Here is a 23,722-nt window from a genome sequence, read left to right as displayed (position 1 = left end):
GTTCGGCAGTCATGATCACGGTATCCCCTACGCCTTACCTGGCGTATTGAAACCGGTTCCCCCAGAGCGAGACTTACCCATTGCACTGCGGATGGGTTGACCTCTGCGATTATCCCTAAAATATTAGTGACCTGCTTAATTCATTCTCCATACCAAAATGATTTAAATAAGATAGTTAACCTCGGTATTATGTAAAATAGATTCTAAATTATGAATTCCAATTTATTATTCTACATTTTATTTACTGTATATTATATATTTAAGTTCTGAATTAGCTGATAGATGGCGTTTTACAGATATAAAGTTTTGATTTGATTTGTTACTTACATTGAAACCAGATGGCAGCACGGTCGAGCGCCCATATACATAAGGATTAAACCCCTATTTACTATTCTACTAATAAAAATTAAATTTCTACTAATAAAATTATATTTTTATTTTTTTGGAATTATACTTTGCTATGTTTATACATACATACTGCCGTGGAGTACCGGCTTAGAATAGTACTCCCCCAATCTCATCCCGTGGGTGTCGTAAGAGGCGACTGAGGGACGGGGAAAAGGGGGGATGGGCAGCAGCGTCCCCCCTCCCATAAACATCTTACCCCTCTACTGCGCTCGCCAACACGCCTGCCCAGCGCGGCGAGTATGGGCAAACCCCTCCCTTAATGGCAGATGCGCCCAAAAAAAGGCCCCCAGTTACCGGCAAGCCCGCTAGGCACGACCAAGGTAGCGGTCGCGGTATCAGCAGGGCAGGGGGTGCTAAGAATCACCGGTTCACGGCAGGCTACCGTATAAAACGACTGCACATGGCAACGTATAATGGACGCTCGATGAGGCTGGACCATCACCTCGCCGAATGAGAAGTAGAGTTAAGTCATATAAACTGGCATATACTGGGTTTATCTGAAGTCCGAAGACAGGGGGAGGACACGATAACTCTAGAGTCCGTTAACTTACTCTACTTCCGCGAAGGTGATAACCTCTCCCAGGGTGGTGTCGGTTTTCTAGTCAAAAAGGATCTCATTAGCAGCATTGTGGAAATCAGTAGTGTGTCGAACCGGGTAGGGTACCTTGTCCTAAAACTTTCCGACAGGTACTCCCTGAAGGTCGTACAGGTATATGCACCAACTTCGACATACTCTGATGATGTGGTCGAAGCGATGTACGAGGACATCGCAAAGGCCCTCAACGACACCTCGAAGGCCCACTACAATGTTGTTATGGGAGACTTTAATGCTAAAGTGGGAGTACAAGATAGCGGTGAATCGAAAGTCGGACCTTACGGCTTGGGCTGCAGAAATCACAGGGGGCAAATGCTGGTTAACTTTCTCGAAGCGCAGGGGCTTTTTTTGATGAATTCTTTCTTTCAAAAGAAGCCTCAGAGGAGGTGGACCTGGCGAAGCCCCGATAACGTGACAAGGAACGAGATAGACTTTATCATTTCGAATAAAAGGCACATATTTAGAGATGTTTCAGTGATCAACAGGTTTAATATCGGAAGTGATCACCGCTTGGTTCGAGGCACTCTGAATATCAACTTAAAAGCCGAAAGATCGAGAATGATTAGGTCTACTCTCCGACCTACCATGCTCCAAGCTGCTCAAGGCTCCGAAAAGTTCCAAATGGAACTTCAAAATCAATTCACAGCGTTGGAAACCATAAGCAGCATTGATGAGAGAACCGACACGCTGGTCAAAATACTGCAAAACACATTCCGCAAGTGTTTTCCGACACAGAGAAGAGACAACGCACCAAAACTCTCTGCTGAGACACTCGAGCTCATGAGAAAACGACGAGAACTACCAACGTTTTTGTCAGATAAGGCCTTAAATCGAATAATAAAAACGCTGACGCGACGCGAGCTCCCGGTCGTTGACCAAGGAGAGATTAGGGCGGCTCTAGAACAGCTTAAAAACAACAAAGCTCCGGGAGATGACGGAATCACAACAGAGTTGCTTAAGGCAGGCGGGACTCCGGTCCTGAAAGAGCTAGCAAGCCTCTTTAATTCCGTCATACAACATGGCAAGACCCCGGAAACGTGGAGCGGGAGTGAGGTGGTACTGTTTTTCAAGAAAGGTGATAAAACCCTCTTGAAAAACTACAGACCAATCTCCCTCCTGAGTCACGTTTATAAGCTGTTCTCAAGAGTCGTCACGAACCGTCTCACCAGACGACTTGACGAGTTCCAGCCCCCAGAGCAAGCCGGCTTTCGATCAGGCTACAGCACCGTGGACCACATCCATACTGTTCGGCAGATTGTGCAGAAGACCGAAGAGTACAATCAGCCGCTGTGTATGGCATTTGTGGACTACGAGAAAGCCTTCGACTCTATCGAAACCTGGGCAGTGCTCGACTCATTGCAGAGATGTCATATCGATTGGAGATATATCGAGGTACTGAGATTTCTGTACAACGCCGCTACAATGACTGTCCACATCCAGGACTGTAGGCGATCCAACTGCGCAGAGGGGTGAGACAGGGGGATTTAATATCCCCGAAACTGTTCACCAACGCGTTGGAAGACGTTTTCAAAACGCTGGATTGGACTAGGTATGGAGTCAATGTAAACGGCGAGTACATCTCACACCTTCGATTTGCCGACGATATCGTCATCATAGCAGAGTCGCTGGAACAACTCACCGAAATGCTGCGTAGCCTAGGCGAGTCTTCCCGGTGTGTCGGTCTCGGTATGAACTTGGACAAGACCAAGGTCATGTTCAATAGGCATGTCGTGCCGGGACCGATATACGTCGAGGGGAAACCTCTCGAAGTTGTTAGTGAATATACCTACCTAGGACAGATAATACAAGTCGGTAGGAACAACTTCGAGAAGGAAGCCGATCGAAGAATTCGCTTGGGATGGGCAGCATTTGGCAACCTTCGTCAAGTCCTCAAGTCGTCTATACCGCAATGTTTGAAGACGAAAGTCTTCAACCAATGCGTCTTACCTGCCATGACATACGGTGCCGAAACGTGGACACTAACTGCGGGACTAGTCCACAAATTCAAAGTCGCTCAACGTGCTATGGAGCGAGCTATGCTCGGAGTATCTTTGAAGGATAAGATCAGAAATGAGATTATCCGGAAAAGAACCGGAGTCACCGACATAGCTTGCAAAATTAGCAGGCTGAAGTGGCAGTGGGCTGGTCACGTATGTCGTAGGACCGATGGCCGTTGGAGCAGACGAGTCCTAGAGTGGAGACCGCGAATCGGCAAGCGCAGCGTAGGGCGCCCTCCAGCCGGGTGGACCGACGACCTTAAGAAGGTGGCGGGCACCAACTGGATGCGGAAGGCGGAGGACAGGGAGCTTTGGCGCACCTTGGGAAAGGCCTATGTTCAGCAGTGGACAATGATTGGCTGTTGATTGATTGATTGATTGATGTTTATACATAAGAAATAAATCAAACGACAAATGTCTTTAAAAGTTACAAGTAATCAAAACAGAGTCTACTATAAATTAAATATTAATAACGTGATATATAGTAGTCTAATATTTTCAAATAAAATGTAATAATAATCAATCAAAAACACTGCATTTAGAAAATAAAATCATTTAAACGATAATTTAAAACAAATAAAAAAACAATATTTGACATTTATTGCTGATAGAATTTTTTTTTTTTTGCAAACGTGATAGAGGGCTATTTTGGTATATCATTTGTAATAATATACTGAAGAGATGATAGATATATTACCCAACTGAAGTCTTTAATGTCTATTTATGTAACAAAATACATTGCCATAATTGCTATATCAAAGCAGAAGACACTAATTTCTTAGTCTATACAAATAAATAAAATTGAAACGTATTTCTGTGATTTTAAGTTAATTTGGCTATTTGCTACTTAGCAAAACCAAAACAATATATTTTTTTATTTTTGCCCTTCTGTTATTTTTCCAGGGTAATGTTGAAAACGGATAAAAATTACTAATTCAAATAATTAAAATCTTTGTGGTCCACTGTTTTAGGTTTATTTTTTGGGACCATATACTTACAGCTACACAAATTATAGAAAAATACAAGGAATATAAGAAAACAATAAACCTTGCTTTTATTGATTATACTAAGGCCTTTGATTCGATCTTTCACACATATTTATGAAAAACCCTGGATGAACAAGAAATTCAGAAAAATTATAAATATAATAAGAAGAATATATAAAGTTATATTGCGATAAGACCAGTCTATCGATAATAATGCAAGGCTTTCACAGATACTCTTCGAATCTTCGAAATTGTATCTTTCTATCATTTAATAATATCATTTATAAATGCCGCTTTGCCGCGCCGCTGGGCAATTGTTGTAGTAATATTATGTTCTCATTTTAGTGAATGTGTTTTTTGATGAGAATAAAGTTTCTTTAACACCATAAAAATGCTTCTGGAAGGATAAAACGCAGTGTTAAACGGTGAGATCCCATGTCACCAAAATTACTTACGGCTGTATTAGGAGAAATATAAAAAAAAATTTAACTGGAAACAACAAAAACTAGGTACCGACATCAATGATGAAAGCTTTTCCCATTTAAGATTCGCAGATGATATAGTAATCATGTCTGAGACCCACGATGAAATCCAACACATGATTAGAAACAATGCCTAGAATAAGAAAGCAGACTGGTAGGTTTACATAATTATGAATACAACGAAAACAAAAATAATGACTAATGGTGAAAAATGAATAACATCAGTGCCTAGTGGACACATTGACCATGTAGATGAATATATAAATCTATATAGGCCAAACAATATCATTCAACAACGCAATAAACAAGGTATTTGACAGAAGGATTGCACTAGGATAAAAAAAAATTATGTGGCAAAAGTATTGGATGTGTAAAGAAATTTTTAAAAGTGGCATGTAATGTAACCAGGTAATGGATAGTACAATACTGCCTACAGCTATCTACGGATATCAATGTTGGCCCTTAACACAAAAGGTTTGCCCGAAAATTGAGATCATTTCACAGATCTACTGGAAGATCAATGCTAGGCCTTAAGCTTAATGACAGAATAAGAGCAAACGAAATTAGAAAAGAAACAATTAATTGACGTCGTAAAAACCGTATGCAGACTAAAGTGGAGATGGGCAGAACACATCGCTAGAATCACAGATAGACGATGGAGCGAAAGGATTCTGAACTGGTACCCTAGGAATGGAAAACAAACACGCGGACAGATAGACAGATAACACGTTGGGATGGTATACCTAAATACCCAGGGATAACATGGCAGCCCACCGAGAGCGACAGAAATGAAGGAGACCTTTGCCCAAAATTGGGCGTCCTAACTAACGTGACATATACAATTAAAAATTTTACGTATATCTTTAAAATTTTTGACATTAAATTCACTCTTGATTAATCTAATTAAAAAATAAAGGGCTAATACCTTTATTAGCCCTTTATTTTTCTATCTAGCTATCAGTATTGTATAATAATGTCCTCCAGACCGAATTCGGCCACGGCGGCCAATCTTAAGAGAGATTAGCCAACTGCGCAGGAGATATTATAGTGCACAAATGTGTGCGCAAACACAGGTGCACTCTCTCTTCCCTCACTCTCATAATCCGATGGGACGGCAATCCGATACGACCGGAAAGAGTTCAGGCTCAGGACCAACGACTCTACGTGTTTTCTGAGGCACGGGAGTGTATACACTTCCTATTTCCTGATTGCAACTTCCGGGATGCTACTGAGAATTTTCTGTCAGAAAATCCCAATATTTTTTTTATTTGCGCGACCTGGGAATTGAACTCAGGACCTCCGGGTCTGCGGCCTTACATCAAGCCACTAGACTACCGAGACGGTCAGTATTGTATAATTTGACGATGAAAGGAAAACAATATGTAAATTGTGATTGAGGGTATTTTATTTTATACATTGGTTTAGTGTTAATAATTTACTGTTAAACAGTAACAAAATTATTTTTTTTTTTTTTTATATTCGCCAGGAGGGCAAATGATCACCTGATGGTAAGTGGTAGTAGAGTCCAAACGCGACGACGGCCAGTACAGACGGGAAAAACGTTCTGCACTAGCCGCCTTCGCCTTGCCGGCCCGCAAGATGCCTCTTCACGATGCCTCGTTTGAAGGAACCCGGGTTGTAAGAGGAGGGGAACACGTGAGCTGGTAAGGAATTCCATTTTTTGGAAGTGCGACAAAGAAAGGAGTTGTCAAATTTCTTTGTTCGCGATGGAATTGATGTCACAGTTAGGCGTTGACATCGAGAACCAGCTCGCGTGGACTTAAGAAGGAAGGGGGAAGCAGGAATTAGAGAGAATAATTCCTCAGAGCACTCGCAGTGTTACAGTCGATAGAAAGCGCTCAGTGCTGCTATCTCACGACGCAATTGTAAAGGTTCAAGGGTGTTTGTGACCTTTACGTCGCCAATAATGCGTACAGCACGTCGCTGCAACCGGTCCAAGGCCTCAAGTAGGTACTTAGCGGAGCCATCCCAAAGGTGCGAGCAATATTCCACGCAAGACCGTACCTGTGTTTTGTACAGCAGTCACAGTTGTTGTGGCGTGAAAAAGCGCCGCACCTTGTTCAGAACTCCGAGTTTCCGTGAAGCTGTTTTTATAACAGCCTCGATGTAATCCCTTGGACTAAGGTCGCAGCGAACGTCAATCCCCAGCATGGCGATTTTGCTTTGCATCACCAGCGGAGTACCACAGAGGGAGGGAAGAGGGGAAAATGTTGACTTTTTCGCCGTGAGAGCGCATACCTGTGTTTTCTTGGCATTAAACTCAACAAGATTATCAGAGCCCCATTTGGCGATGAGATCTAACGTCCTATCGAGTTCAATGACAAGATTCTCCCGCCTCTCCTCAGTTTCCGCCCGCCCAGCCACTGCGCGTCCGTGGTATCCACCATGCACTGTACTATCATCTGCATAGCAATGTATGTTCCAAAGGGAGAGCATATCATTGATATGCAAAAGAAAGAGTGTGGGAGATAGCACAGATCCCTGGGGGACCCCAGCATTCACTACATAGAATTGTGAAGCGCAACCATCTACTAAAAACACGAAGGCTACGCTTGTGTAGGAAGCTGGCAATCCAGGTGCATAGCTGAGCAGGCAGACCATATGCCGGTAGCTTGGAGAGAAGACTTCTGTGCCAGACCCTGTCGAAAGCCTTGGAGATATCGAGGCTGACAGCCAACGATTCTCCATGCTTGTCGATAGCTTCACCCCAGAGGTGTGTTACGTACGCTAGAAGATCACCTGTGGACCGTTTTGGTCGAAACCCGTTCTGACGATCATTAATTAGACAGTGATCTTCTAAGTAATGGATCAGTTGGTTGTTTAAAATCCGTTCCATCACCTTACAAAGTACTGAGGTGATAGCTATTGGCCGATAATTTGCCGGGTCAGACCGATCCCCTTTTTCGGGAACCGCTTGCACATTAGCTCTTCTCCAAGCCTCCGGCACACTTCCCGAAGAGAGAGAAAGTTGGAACAGGCGCGTTAACACAGGAGACAGCTCCGCTGCGCACTTCTTCAGCACTATGGCTGGTATTCCATCGGGACCGCTAGCTTTCCGTACGTCAAGTGATTGCAGCTCCGCACGCACATCACGTTGCCTGATTTTAATGTCAGGCATCGTATGGCCACATGCAGGTATTGTAGGTGGCAGTGCACTACAATCATCGATGACGGAATTGTCGGCAAAGAGTTTAGCCAGGAGATCAGCTTGCTCTTGCGGACTGTGAGCTAGCGATCCGTCCGTATTTCTGAGCGGTGGCAGCGAAGGTTGGCAGAAATTGTTTTGCACAGACTTGGTCAGACGCCAGAAGCTACGGGAGCCCCTAGGATGCGAAACAAGGTCATGACCAATCTGTACAATGCGCTGTGCTTCCGCTCTCGTGTATGCCTTTCTACAGGACTTGGAATTTTTATTAAATGAAATGTATTAAATTCACTACCCCCAACGTGAAATTTGTAAAAACGAATGTGCTTTTAAATGGGGAAACTTTAGATGCTGTAGAAGCAACAGAATTTCACTCAGCTCTGCAGCTTTCGCGGTAAAAAATTTTTAATGTTGACTGTTGTGATACGGCTCGACCAGTGTATTTTAGTTATTTCCACAGTATAATGTTTTATGGCATTCTACTCTGTGGTAATGCAGCCGATATTAATACGATTTTTGTACTGCAGAAGAGGGCTATTCGTGCAATTTATAACCTGGGCCCAAAAGATTCACTAAGATGTAAATTTAATGAAATTAAAATAATGACTGTCGCTTCTCAATATATATTTGATAATATTATGTGTGTACGCAATAACATAAAAGATTTTTCTAGAAATTGTGGCGTACGTACTGTTAACACCAAGAACAAGTATAAAGTCTGATATGTTTATTTCCGAACCAAAAGTTAATTTCAACTTGAAAACTGACTATGACTGAGGGTGCTCTAGTGTAACCTTTTGTAAGGAAGCTGTCCTGTACAACCATTCTGTACAACCGATGAAACAACCAAGCAATAAATATTAGTGTTCATTCAGTGTGGGATAAAAATCTGCGATGGATTGTGAATTCGCATGTAAGCAGCCTCCTGGAAGAAGCTCCAAACCTTCTCCTCAAAAGGGGAAAAAGCCTTAGCCCAGTAGTGAAAAATTTATAAATTGTTACTGTTTTAAGTTTTTGTATGAAAACTTTTTTAATATTATCAGTAATACAAACTGTATTGAAAAAAATTATTCTTTAAATATATGACTAATAAAAAAATTATTTAATAATGTTTTTTTAAGAAACCCTTATTATATTATTTATTAATTTTTTTCTTTAATTTTCACCAAAAAATCGATAAATAATTTTGATGTATAAGTCCTTAGTTTAATCGTAAGGCCCGTTCCGCCCGACTGACTTCTTTAGTAAATAAGTGGCAAGTAAAATATAACTATTTTATTAAAGACATATTATGATTATCACAATAGGGATGGGCGAATCGCACGCGCTCACTGCTTGGTAGCGACTTCATGCAGTTTCTTCTGTACCTCCTCGGCTTGCTTAACAAAATCGTCGTAGGCCTGCTTGATCTGCGGTGCCAGTTTCTGGTTAGTCTGCTCCACGTTGGACGCGATTTCCTTAGCCAGCTTCTGGGACTCCTGTAAATAACAATTGCAGTATGTGAGTTAAATCCACAAATTATTATGTATTTTAAATGTACCTATACGTTGAAGCTTAATAAAATAAGTCTGTATTACTAACAAATTTAGTCATTGCTCTTAATAAAAAAAATATTATAAATTAAATTATTATAAATATTATCAAATATATATAGAACTAAAGTAAAATAAATAGTTTCATTTTTTTATAGTTCCATGAGATTGGAGGCAATCAAGTAACGACAGTCGGTGACAGTCTCCAGCGCTGCAGCAGTCTGTCTGCTCTCTCAACAGACAGACACATATTTATGTATTAAATATTCTTCGTACTGACCTCTGCGGTTTTCGTGACGGCGGCTTGTATTTTCTGTTTCAAGTCGTTGGCGTGCTGCTCCACGTCGGGGTGTGCTTTGCGCAGGTCTTCTACGGTTTTCTCCATGTTTGCTTTTGTTTGTTCCAGCGCCTCTTTAGCCTTTCCAGTGGCGTCGTTAATCTGGTTCACAACAACAATTTTTACTTTACAATACTATCACTAAAATCTAGACAATAAATGATTCCCCTAATTAGAGATTAATAGAAATATAATTGCAAACGATCTCTATTGCCTTGACAATTAGCCTTGACATTGGGGATTGCGAGCGAGCGATAACGTTTGCAACCTCTGTGCCGGAGCCGTATGATAACAGTAGTTAGGTTACGTGGAGGTTACTTACCGCGTTTTGTAAGCTGTTAGAAAACGAAGAAATTGTTTTCAACACGGAGTCCGAACCATCCTTCAGTGCCTTGTTAAGCTCCTGACTATTCTTCGAGTTAGCGAGCGCGTTGAATTGCTCGGTGAAAGTTTTCGAGAACACAACCGCGTGCTTCTCGATATCTTGGAGCGGGGAAGGGGCATCGCGGCGGACTTGTCTCGCTGATGCCTAAATAATAAAACAATGTAAGAAATATTTCAATTTTCAAGCTATTCAGAAGTAAACAAAGTATAGAGAAAAAATATCAACGATAACTTACAAATGCCAAGCAGGCGAGGAAGAGAACAACAAACTTGGCCATTTTGAAGAGGTGGTGCAGGGTGATGTTGGTGTCTGGAGAGCCGAGGACAGTATGCCAGGTCCGGGAGTAAGCACGCTATTTAAGACGCAGCGCGACGGCCGCGGGGCAAGGGGCGCAGAGGGGCGCAACTGATAGCGGGTCTCTGGGGAGAAATTTTCCTGTACACGGTAAACACGGCCCGGCTGCCCTGTGCCCTGTTTACACAGTACAAACACATTAGCAATAATTAGGTAATGTGCACTTGCTATCTAATGGCCTGTAATTTGCAGTTGATAACTACGGCCCTGACCTAACATCCTCCTACAGATGCAACAGTCGATAGATCACGTCTCACAATCAATAGGAAGACTCGAGCGATCTTATTACTCTAAGTACGTATAAGTCGAGTGTTCATTCGCAATAACTGTCCCGCGACAGAAGGAAATGTCCCGTAAGTGGTATGCCTGTATACGTTATAATTGGAATATAATATACACGAACAAGTATTTTATTGAAAATAATTTACAACAACTTTTATTATTAACTCTTTTATTAATATTCAGTACGTTTTCTTTTTTTTATTCGGTACTTATTGAAGAACTTTTGTATTATAAATAAATAATAATGTAAATAATAGAAAAAGAAAAATGTTCGAGCCAGCTGAGCGAGCACTAGTATTAATAATTACAGAACATACTAATTTTTGGTTCTGAACGAATTCCGAAAGAACCAAAATGTGTTTAGTTACAATTTATTATCGCGAATATTGAATCGTTAATTGTGAGTACAACGTTAAGTTTTGAGTTAATTTAAGTTTCGGGTGTCTGACCCGCGTGATAACTTCGGGTCAGAGAGAGCACACGACGTGAAACGAGTAGAGATACCTACAATTCTATCCCAAATCCCAAAGAGTATGTTACTTGTAGTGTGCGTCATCTTAAATAGCATCGACAACATCGTCACCGATTACAAATAAATTACATTCATGCGAGTATTTCCCACAAGATATTAATCACACGAATAATTTTAACCAAATTCCAAATGCAATCAGTGAAGTTACAATATAAAGCGACAACGAATGCAACACGAATTCACTGATCGGCTCTCGGGAGGTGGAAGTGCTCTGAACGATCAAACTATTCAACGCTTTCGTTCGGAGCATTCCTTTGTACACCAAACGTACTCCGCGAAACGAAAGGGAGTAACGGAAACTCAAAGGCTTTCATTTTTGAAACAAACAACAAAATATATTTTTGTATAGTCTATCCACATGCTTGAGGCGCCTTGTCTTGGAGGCCTCGAGGCTGACGTCCAGATCACCCCTAAATCGGCCTTGCACGACTAGCTAGCTACCTTACTACCTATTTAACAATTAAAAAAATATATTACTATTAGGTACCGGCGGTGCCTTATAAATCTTTTTTTTTAATTTATTTTTTAAATGAAATAGGAAGGTGGACGAGCGTATGGGCCACCTGATGGTAAGTGGTCACCAATGCCCATAGACATTTGCATTGTAAGAAATGTTAACCATCGCTTGCATCACCAATGCGCCACTAACCTTGGGAACTAAGATGTTATGCGTTTGTGCCAGTAATTACAATGGCTCACTCACCCTTCAAACCGGAACACAACAATACCAAGTACTGCTATTTTGCGGTAGAATATCTGATGAGTGTGTGGTACCTACCCAGGCGAGCTTGCACAAAGCTCTACCACCAGTTAAAATCATAATCATAAATCATACAAATGTTAAAACCTATGTCCAAACGGTAATATCGTATAAATTATATTATCACTAGCAGAACCCGCGGCTTCGCCCGCGTGGATTTTAGTTTGTGACGAATATACTTCCAAATCTGCCGTTTTCACGGACATGATGCCTATATTAACTATACGATCTCAAAGTAAGAAGGTATACACATTGTGTGCAATGTGTTATATCAATTGTATTGCTTCTTATAGATATATATGTTTATTATTTACGTTACGCTTAACATACATAACAATAATTAGCCAGAAAACATCGTTTTTTGAGATAATTCCAGTTTTGAAGATATTCAAAAATATTTTAGTATCACTTGAAAAACAATTGCTTAGGGCGTGCTGTACGACGTAACAGCGACGCTTAGGGCTACGGGCGGAGCCATAGCCGGGGGAGTGCTGATCGCGTTTTGATAGTAATTTCATTAATCTGAATACCTCGCCGGCTCAGCTGTGTGCTTCAGGTTACACTGTATGTGTGTTTTAGTGCAGGTCGTGCTCAGTGGTGACGGACACTTCGCACGTGTCGAAGAAGCTCCGGGACCGATAAAACTTCTAATAGCTTGTCCCAGGTGAACTTTTCACTTGTAGTTATTATAAAAGCATATGTTAATTTTCATTATACCCATAAGGTTAATTTAAAAAATGACATAAGCCGCTGCAATCAACAGTATGACCGGCACGATCGGTCAGCCGGTCAGCCGATCACGTCCGCAGGTCGAGTGGTCGCGGGTGAACGATAACAGAGCCTCCTCGCTGAACACTGAACTCTGTGCTCCAAGTGACATGCTCGTGTTAAGTGCCACTTAAACGACGAGATCGATTGTTTCTAATCCGATAAAATAGACTCCTCTTTGTTAATGGTTGGTAACCTACTTCTAAAAATCGTTTAAGTCCAAACTACTACATTAACTACTATTTAAACTGATATTTCAACTTGATTTTTTATTATTCTTAACTCAACCTTTTTGTCTATAATTACCTTTTACAAGTAGACAAACAAAATGCCCCTCTCGATATTATTTAGTATTAAATAATAGCAAAATTAGTTAATCTGCGGTATTAGCAGTATACTGCAGCGTACATATGTATGTGGGTACACGGATACACACACACTCTATTTCTATAACGATGCGAGTTAGCGACATGACGGACGATGCCGGTGCTAAATGTCACTCATTTAATTATTATTTTGCTAATCATAACATTCGTCCAGTTCAACCTCGGCCGGTCAAGGACGCGCGCTGTTGTCAGCAAATGAGATAAAGTATAAAGCAGAAATAACGCATTCAGCGTATTTTACGAGTGCTAAGCAATATTGTAATTTCTTATACTACAATATTACAGCCAATATATACATATATCTGTGCGTGTCATGTCATCACTGTGCAATAGTCATATTTATATGTTTCGATGTCCGAATGTATTTAATTAAATCATTCGATTTAACAAGTCGCTAACACATAGGATGTAGGAGCACTTATAGACACAGACATAGCTCCGCTATCCTACCCCTACCTAGCTACAGCTAGAATCACTAAAATATCGCTCTAAGACACAGATATATAATTATTACATAATATCTATGTTCAAAGTGTAATAATTTGAAATTGCTCATGCCAAAGAAATGAAATACTTAATTTAATTTACAATGAGTGGAGGGCTAGCACCTCATTATCGGTAAAATAAACACTACTATATATAATAATAAACACCATACATGCTTACTTCATTCCTAAAAATAAATATGAATTATCTAACAAAATGGGAACTGTTTTAGGTGCTCCGTCTGTTTACACGTCGGGTTAAGTATCACAATCTCATCACTATTGTTACCAGGTAATGATACCTTTTAGTTCGTATTGCTGTTCCGAAATGCTGTTCCGGAAGGATGAGCTAACCAATGTAGTAAAAGGCTCGTTGGACATTGGACACGTTTTAGCGCTTCCATCTTAAGCGCCACCTACCTTGGCGACTATTTTTAATACCTATTTTTGAGAATTACTGCAAAAAATATAATATTTAAAAACATATTTATTATTACAAAAAGTGCTGACGTGTTAGTGTAAAATTTAAATGAAATAAATCAGTATCAGTGTTGGACTTTGCCATCTCCGTGACTATTCACGATAACGTGAGTAATGTCGATTATGCTAAAGTGCTCATTAATGGCTTAATGATGGTCTTGCATCATTAAGCCATTAATGAGCACTTAGCTTTGTTTCCTGTAAATACAATAATGTCTTATTTTACAAACATTAAATGAGCGTCGACTATATATTAGGTATGTAGCGAATATCGCCCGCGGTGTGAAGAGCTGCAAAGCGGTCCCCGAGCTACGACAGGAAACGCTAAGACGAAAGCTTCTCGATTTATATCCCTTAACATGCATATGACCCAAAACAACAAACAACCGGCACCGAACACTTCACGCTATATCTAATATTGATTAGTTCGTTTTATATATATTGCAAAGTATATAAGTAGTCTGACTATATAAAAGAGATGTTTAGCACTTTTATATAAAATTATATATGCAGACATTGCGTATTCTTATTATTGCAAATATTATTGGATTACACAAAAGGTTAAGGACACGACGTAATTATTAATCATTGTCTATTACTTACTTTTATTAAGAATGACGATTGTAGATTCGACGATGTAGAACAAGTTACCGCAGTCACGACGATAGCAAGTGGTGTGGAAGAAACGAGCAGACTGCGGCTGGGCTTCGCTGCTTCCTCATCGACCACCATACTCGGTCTCCAGCCGCGCCCCGAGCGCAGGGCTGTCTCTAAATACCCATGTGTTGTTACATATCATACCAATGTTATCACTTCGCCTACATTTTTGGTAAGATATACATATAAGGTTTTGTTCGTATCCGAAGAACCTATACTGGCATAAAACTGCCTTGTGAATGATTTTGTAAGAATTAAAATAATAATTCATGTTTTGAGAACAAGCTTAAGGTTCGCAGAGTGATGTCATCCTATTTAAGGAGTTTTAATAAACTAGTATTTCTGCTGATCCGGTGTAACTCTAACATTATGTATATTATTGTTAAACTAGCTGTACCTGCGGTTTCACTTGCTGGTTCAGTTTTATTTTCGCCACACCTGGATCTAGATAGGGCAACATACAATTGGCAATGAGAAAAACCTTAAATCTATTCCGGCATACTTGAATGTCTTCCCCTGTGCTTTATTTATTGTTACTGCAAACGATACCTTCACAGGACATTGTGTCCTTTTAAAACTGAGAGGTAAATCTGTGTTAAACCGAAAACAACTCTCAACTACCTATTGAAATATGTCAAAACTATAAAAAGTACTAAAAACTGTCTATGTTCTTATCTCGATATCTTTCATAAGAATTAATGCCATGCTTATAAAAACGACTTTGCAAATAATGCATTATTTTACAAACACTAAATTTTAAGTAAAGTTTGCCACAATACATTAGTGAAAACCGCACTCAAAAAAGTTAAGCTGTTAAACTTAAGCTGTTTCTAAGATTAGCGTGCACAAAAGACACACAGACACACAGACGAACAGACAAAAATTCTAACAATCATTGTTTTGGGTTCTATTGCGTTGATGAAGACCCCTCGATAATAGTTTTACTCATATTCCTTCCATGAACATCTAGCGATACGTTAATTGTTGCAGTTTCAATTAAACGGAATCAGCTGCACACCTATCAAAATTGTCAATAAATATATCATCTATTATTTAAACAATTTATCTCAATCGTGTGTTTTCAAATTAAATTAATGAATCCGGACGCGAGAGAGGCATCGAGGGCAGCTGATATCGTTATCACGACAGCAAATACACGAACAGGATCTACCATCGTAACTACGACTTGGCCAGCCTGACTCGCATTACCGATACGTTTGCGCATGTAAGTCACATCACATGGGTCACCCACCCAGAGCGTTGGCATTTTTTCCTTACACGAACTATACCATTTACTAGCAATACACCGCATTTGACTCACTCTTCAAGCCGTACGCTCGTCAACGCCTTTTTTATAATTTAATAAGATTATTTAAGAGTAAGATACGAATTTGCCAACCCTGTGAGGACCGTTAACTATTCACGTACAAAATACTCGCCGCGCCATCATCGCCTATTGTATCGCATACCTACCTGAGCATTATTGCGATGATAATATTTCGGTTGCTATTATATTCTCCTGGTGTGTGCTTTGATATGGCTCGTTGGCGAGTATTATTGTAGGCTTCGTGACTAGAGTTAATTTAGTGCCTGATTAAACTTATTTTATTCATACGAATACAATTACTACATTTCGATGGCAGCAAAGTAGATAAGGACATCTACATATTTATTACAATAGCAATTTTTCAGGAGAGCACATTAAGTAAAAAATAGTTACCATTTTGACATTTATTTATCAATTAACTTGAAATTTTCCATGATGATTTAAAATAACATTTTTTATTTATTGTATAACGGGTTTTATCGCTATTTCGTTGTTTTTCTGAAATAATGTAGATGTATTTTTTTACTTTGTAAAAGCCTCAACGTAAAAGAAGACATCTGCCTGATATCCGCTTATTCGTTATAATAATATCAAAATAGAGCTCATTCTAATTAAAATATTTAATAAATTAAGGTAACAACCTCCAGAACTATTTTTTAAATATATTTAAAGAAATCTTAGCGACATAAAAACAGTATTTAACATTTTAGACTAAAATTTTATAGATGTCTTCATTTACTTTGCATATAACATTTCACATAGCTTCATCTACGTCAGTTAAACTTATTTAATTTCCTAAATCACACAAATGTTTTGTTTTAATAATTATGCATATGCAATAATACTGTTTTATTTATTATTTATTCATAATAATTATATATTTTTGTTTATGGACAAAAAAAAACAAAACTATTTTTAAGTAAATTATACTTTAGATTAACTATCAAAGAAAATCATTTTTTTCTTAATTAATATAAATAAAGTATAATTCTAACATACAGATAAAAAATGAATATCACTGTTTTTTAAAAGTATAATACCCCTTGAAATTTACAGAATATCAGGCTATTTTTAAACACTCGGTTAAGTGTTTTATTGGTAACGAGCTGTGCCGCGGTTCCACCCGTGTATAACTTAAAGAAATCACTAAAAGCGGGCTTATAGTATTTCAGTAATAACAACATTTTTAGTTTCATTTTTGTCGGATATTAGTATTTATTGGTTTTCGCCGCACCCAGATCTAGATATATACATAATGGCCATGAGAATGAAACGATCGCCTCCAGGTTATGTCGAATTAAAAAAGGTATATATAATTGGGCTAGTGTTGTATATGTATTGCACTTCTTGTAAAGAAATGAGATATAAAAAAAATATTGAATAAAGACTAACTTTGGAAAACTGAATTCCCTTAAATCTATTCCGACATATTTTAATGTCTGTCTCTGTGCTTTGTTTATTATGACTGCAAACGATACCTCCATAAGAAATTGGATCCTTTTAAAACTGAAACATAAATCTGTATTTAAAAAATAAGTACGAATGATTAACTAACTATTAAAAAACGAGTAATTATAAATTTAACAAAACAATTAGAAGAAAAATAATGGATTATTTTAGAACTAATTTGATCACCATAAAAAAGGTTATAGTAAGTTAAATGATACACATATGATATCGTGGATGCTTTTTTTATCATTTAAGAAAAACAATTCTGGCATACGTGATTGTTGCTTAACTTTAACCGTTTAGGCAGCGCACGCAACGGAAGCTTTCAAAAAGAATACATTTTCCTTGTTTCTGCAACATTTCTTATTGATGCTTAGGTCCTATTGGTTGTAGCATGATATTAAATATAATAATAGCCTTTGATAAAGAGGAACTAACATAGTTTTCAATTTGAACCGGTATTTTTTGAGATTAGCGCGTTCAACCAAACTCTTTTGCTTTATAATATTAGTAAAGATTAGTTACCGAGTATAAACCTTAAAACTCAACAATTATTACACTTTCAAACTATTTCTAATGGAAAAATCAAAACGTTAACGATGAGGTGCGAATAAACTAAGTTATTATTAAAATTCTCCGTCGTCAACTGCTGTTGATTCGAATACGCTACTGTGTTTGATATTTTTGTAAAAATCATGGTAGGTATCTTGGTAGAAACTAATATTTTAATTTATAATTTTAACAAAAAGTGCGATAAATTAACTTAACCGCGTATGCGCAAGAGTGTGATAAGTGACTGATGTCTTTGTTTGCGGTTCAATCATCTGTGGATACTCCGAAGTAATTCAAATGTCAGTTTCTACTGCGGCGTTTTTTAAAATTCGAGTGTAGATGTATTCATTTACGTACCAGAAAATTGTAGTTACTTAGAAAATATAAAAAACTTTAATACTGACTTGTAGATAAGGTTAATATAAGCTTATTTTCGTAAAAAAAGCATTTTCACAAAAATGCGGCCGTATGTACTGTGCTGCCATCGATTTATTATAGACAGAGTTGCACCGTCATAGTGTGGTGTCGTCACTGGTCGCCGCACACACGCTGTATGTCAATATACTGAGCTATTACTGACACGATATAAAACGCTTATCACTTTATACATATGTGATATGCCTATTTGAAGTGAGTCTACCTCTACTCGAGTCCTGGCAAGTAACCAGCGTCGGCTACTGTCCCATGAGACGCTACGCTCAGTCCGAACCTCTCCACAATCACGACACGATAAGGGATTTCATTTTTGTTTAGTATTTAAAACCTTACGCAAACTTGTTTGCTTTTGAGTAAATTTACTTTAATAATACCTTCATACTATATAAGTTACTATAATAGTTACATACTAAGAACCCTTTTATTTCGCAGGACACATTCCAGAATATAATGTATAGCCCCGAGTTCAGTTTGCACAGGATGTGTGTGCAGACAATCTCCTATACTAGTTTCAATAATTAAATATTTGGAATTTATTAAACAGCTTTATATATATACAATTACCTTATACATCACAATGTACTTTCTAAAATGCATAAATAAATTATATTTAATAAGAAAATGAAGTTTAATTTTAACGAACGCCTAACTAACTAGCTAAGTGAGCAGGTAGCAGCTGTCGAATACCTTCGAACTATCTGGCGATGAGTTTCTATCGTTGAGTAACTCCTATGGCGAATAAATATTTCTACATAGACTGGCCTTTTAATATGTATGGCGGTTATTATTTAATAAATAAAGTTTTAAATGTTAACAGGATATTATGTGATGATTGTCTAATATTTGCAGAAGATTTAAAATAAATTCATAAACCTCGGAAGTATATACGAAGACAATCAAACAATTGAAAATGATTTACATTGCTTGGGCAAGAAAATATGTTGATAATACTTCCTTGAATACATATAACAGTTCGTTGTTGCAGTATCCTGCACTGCACATTTGTGATTTGTATAATATTTATTTATTATAAAATTAAGTAGATACCATAAAATAACAAAACTATATTTCAATTCACAGAGATAGATAGCCAATAACGATGAGATAATCAGGGTAATATTACTTGTCTGAATAAAAAAAAACAAACATAATTAACAGAAAATAAATACGTTTAGACAAATAAATAATGAATTACAAATTCCTTGATGGTATATAATTGATAATGATGTCAATAATAGTCAAACAACTTGCTTTATCAATTTCTCGGGAACGGTGATTGGGGCCACTTTTTATTTTTACTGTAATGATCGCCCAGTGGTCGAAATTCGACTACAATCATTAATAATTATCGAAAATCTGACAATATATATATATGAAATGTTTTGTCTTTGCCTATTTATCTTAAGTTGATTAACTTCACATTTAACATTTTTTATAATACTTGTACCTATATACCTATTACGCAACGTATTACATACGTAATAACGTAACAATTGACTACATGATGGTCTCGTGGCTAGTTTATAAGACTCCAGATCCCGAGGTATCCAGTTTATTTATTTATTTATTTATTTATTTATTTATGGTCCACAAAACAGATTATAACTAAAGACACATTTAATATATAAGTAAACATTATAAGCAAGCTAAGTTATAACCCAACAACTATGTGAACACAGATTGTAGACGAAATATTTCACTTATAAAAATCAAATAACATCAGCACTTGAGAATACATTGTACACTTCACAAAAAACGTTTACAATAAATGAAAAGAAAAAATTATACAGAAAAATATGAACAAGTTATGACAATGAAAAATAAAATGAAATTATGAAATGTTGAAATGAGGAACTAAATAATGAATAAGAAAATAGATTTAATCACTATTATTAGTTCTTAATTGAAAATATTGAAACCAATTGTTTTCTAAATAGATTTAGGTTATTGTTGAAAATGTCAATACCATCATTCGCGTCTTTTTCGAGAAAAATTTTGTTATATGCGCGACACATACGACCGATACGATTATGATATGATATGTTGTTATTGTATGCGTCCAGGGTAAATATTCTAGGGTGTCGGTATTTAAAGTTAGTGTTTATGTTGATGGATCTTAAAAGCAAGGGTGAATCAATAACACCGTGTATTATTTTATGCAAATATACTAAGTTATTGCAGTCACGACGCATTTCTAGTGTTTGCAATTTAAAATGACTAAGCCTGTCATTGTAGCATTCGAGTTTACGTCCGTACTGATAGCGAAAACTGAGCAATCGTAAAAACCTTTTCTGTACGGCTTCTATCTTTTCACAGTGAGTGGCATAGTTAGGTGACCATATAACCGAGTTATATTCTAAAATACTGCGAACTATGGAACAGTAAAGATGTATAGTAGTTTTAGGCCTTTTAAAACTTTTAGTGAAATCCTTATCAAAAATAAAACAGTTTTTTTCTTTTTTTTTCTTTGAAGAAATTCTTAGAAGTCTTTGTAAGTCAATTTGATACATGTAGGATAATTTCACGACTTGCAAAAGTTAAAAATATGGAAAACGTAATTTTTGAATTCTTTTCGAGATTGCCTTTGTACTCCTCCCATTCACGATACGTTTTACTGTCTAATTTATGTGTAATAATATAAATTAAAAGAGTATCCCACTGATTAACAGGTTCACCTAGTGATTCTAATGCACGCAAATTTTTATTTATCTGATCTATTAAATTTTTCAATGTTACTGACGACTCCTTATGAATGACATCCATATTAAATAATGTTGATACATGATGTTGAGTTAATAAATGCTTATTATCAAATCGATCACAAAGAAGTTGCCAAGCCACAGAATAATTCGCATCAGAAAACTGAATTGAGTTAATTACCACAGCAGCAGATCCTTCTAGCGAGGATCTTAAATAATGAAATTTATTAATATCATTCATGTCATCATTTGAATGTATTAAACTCACAAAAGTGTCATGAAACTCTAGCCAGTTTGTGTAGGATCCGTTGAATTTTGGTAATTGAATCGTTGGTAACTTTACAAATTTATGATTGCTAGAAATTAATGTCGCGTCACTATTTGCTTGATCCTTTTTCTTATGATTTGCAAGTATTTCTTGAGCTCGAGATATAGACTTATAATAAAAGGATTCAAACTCGCTACGTTCTGACAATTGACTATCCATATTGTCAGTATTGCATTCTAATGACACCTGCACTTCATCGTATTGTTCATACATAGCCTCGAGTTTACTCAAACGCAACTGTAACTCACTAACCTCAGAGGTGCTCAAAGTTGAAGGATCCAATGAATTTAAATAGTTAGAAAAGAAAGTTAACCTTCCTTTGTAACTCGTACAACGTTTCCTAGTAAGCTCCTTATCCTCAGGCATTGCGTAGGCTGGTGTAACAATCTGGAATTTATACAAATCAAAGTGAGAATTTATACAAATCAACAATTTATACTAGTTACAGACTGTAATAATAAGCAATACGACAATATTTTAAAGATTTAACAGTACAACAAATAAAATTTAAATAACTACAGGTTACAAGTTAGCACGTGCTCTAAGAACTTAACAAAATTACCTTAACTTCAATATTAATAAAGCTAAATAAACTGAAATCTTAATAAATTATAACCGTAAAGTGATGTTGCAATTAATCTTTATGACCTAACAAAGCGTTTATAATGCAGTTATTTTATACTCTTTGATAACTACTCTTTGATAGATCTTTACAACATAATTAATAAAATAATTTAACTAGGCTTGATTAAGTTAAATTAACTTTATTATAATAATATTCGTAGAATTTTATTCATGTTACAGTATTAACAAAGATATACTAACCTTAAGCAAATTATTTTACGTTAAATACTACCTTAGTGTTGGGAATTAATAATCATAAAGATCTTTATGAGTTTACCACTGGGTACTCTGCTATCCTGACCACAGAATCTTCATATTATATCAGCGTCCAAGTTATCCTCTGGATGACGCAACAAAGTCATGCAGTGATTCCCAGCTGCGTATATAATATTTCTTGATGTCCAACAATTTAATAAATCCTTGATAAATTTTCTTTAATTTGAACTGGTTTTTTCACATCCAGGCTCGAAACGGACCATGTTGCGGATTTTGATAGAATTTAACGAGGAGATATTAAAAAAGGCGTAGTTTAGTTGCAATGAAAATTTTATTGTGTTACATCTTCTTATGACAGGGTAGGTAAAAAATTACAATAAACAAAGTGCCTTATATCTAAATCGTTCCGTAACGTCCATATACTAAATTGCTTCACAGTTTTAACAGGCGCTTGCGCCAACAAACATATTGATGTTTAGTCTCTTGATTTAAGTGTAATTAGTATTTTTATCACTTCTGAAGTACCTAATTGTTTAATAAAAATATATACTAATATAACTACAATGCTGAACCCAAGTTTTTGTATCAACGCCATCTAGTTTAGATTTATCGTAGTTAACACATTAGTCATAGATGGCGCTCCAAGGTGTGCACTTACGTTACAACGTTTAAAACTTATTCTTGTTCAATATATCTAGAGTGAATAACTATAATCATTATGACATTGTCATTTAGAGAGCTCATTGATTCAACGCAGCGATACTCAACCTTTTCTTTATAGGGTCCAAAAATACGTGTGACACACAAGTCATGGTGTCGCGGGCCGCAAACAAAGTATTTAGGTAATGGTTTCTTAGGTTTCGGGATTGTTAAAAATATATGAAATAACTATGAACGGATAAAAAAGTGTTAATAAAAACCTTTACTGGTGGTAGGGCTTTGTGCAAGCTCGTCTAGGTAGTTACCACCCACTCATCAGATATTCTACCGCAAAACAGAAGCACTTGGTATTGTTGTGTTCCAGTTTGAAGAGTGAGTGAGCCAGTGTAATTACAGGCACAAGAGACATAACATCTTGATTCTCAAGGTTGGTGGCGCATTGACGATGTAAGCGATGGTTAACATTTGTTATCAATTAATACTTCCGGTCCTACATATACGGCTAGTTCGGGTACATCTTGATGATTATTTATAAGTATAGATTAAAACTTCTGTTTAACAATTTAATTAGTAATTTCATAATCAAATAAATAGTTGATTCATATTTGTTTATACTTGGAACATTTTATTATATATTATTCTCTTTATTAATGGCGCCTTCTGCTTGTCAGCTTCCGGCGCAATTAATAAATAGTGCTTATTGTTTATTCATATTTTCTCAAATTATGTCGATTAATCGATAATGCTATAATAATTTTGTTTTATTATGTATAATGTAAGGATTAAGCTACTAGAATCTTATTTTACTGATCTGGCTAGGTTATCTGCTGCTTATCAACT

The 23,722-nt window shown here is 37.1% G+C and overlaps 1 protein-coding gene across 1 annotated transcript; it reads right to left on the bottom strand.

The window, feature by feature from the left end:
- Window positions 1-8,894: 8,894 nt before the first annotated feature.
- Window positions 8,895-10,320, bottom strand: LOC126775377 (apolipophorin-3-like). The gene is made up of 4 exons (XM_050497256.1): window positions 10,124-10,320; window positions 9,826-10,032; window positions 9,447-9,605; window positions 8,895-9,112 (listed from the first exon to the last, which is right to left on the bottom strand). Exons 1-4 carry the CDS (start codon window positions 10,163-10,165, stop codon window positions 8,963-8,965), a joined length of 558 nt encoding a protein of 185 aa, XP_050353213.1. The 5' UTR covers window positions 10,166-10,320; the 3' UTR covers window positions 8,895-8,962.
- Window positions 10,321-23,722: the final 13,402 nt, after the last annotated feature.

The sequence above is a fragment of the Nymphalis io genome, chromosome 18 (assembly GCF_905147045.1).
Source record: "Nymphalis io chromosome 18, ilAglIoxx1.1, whole genome shotgun sequence".
Lineage (NCBI taxonomy): Eukaryota > Metazoa > Arthropoda > Insecta > Lepidoptera > Nymphalidae > Nymphalis > Nymphalis io.
Note: the sequence above shows the minus strand (reverse complement) of the source record. Positions and strands in the feature narration are given on the sequence as shown.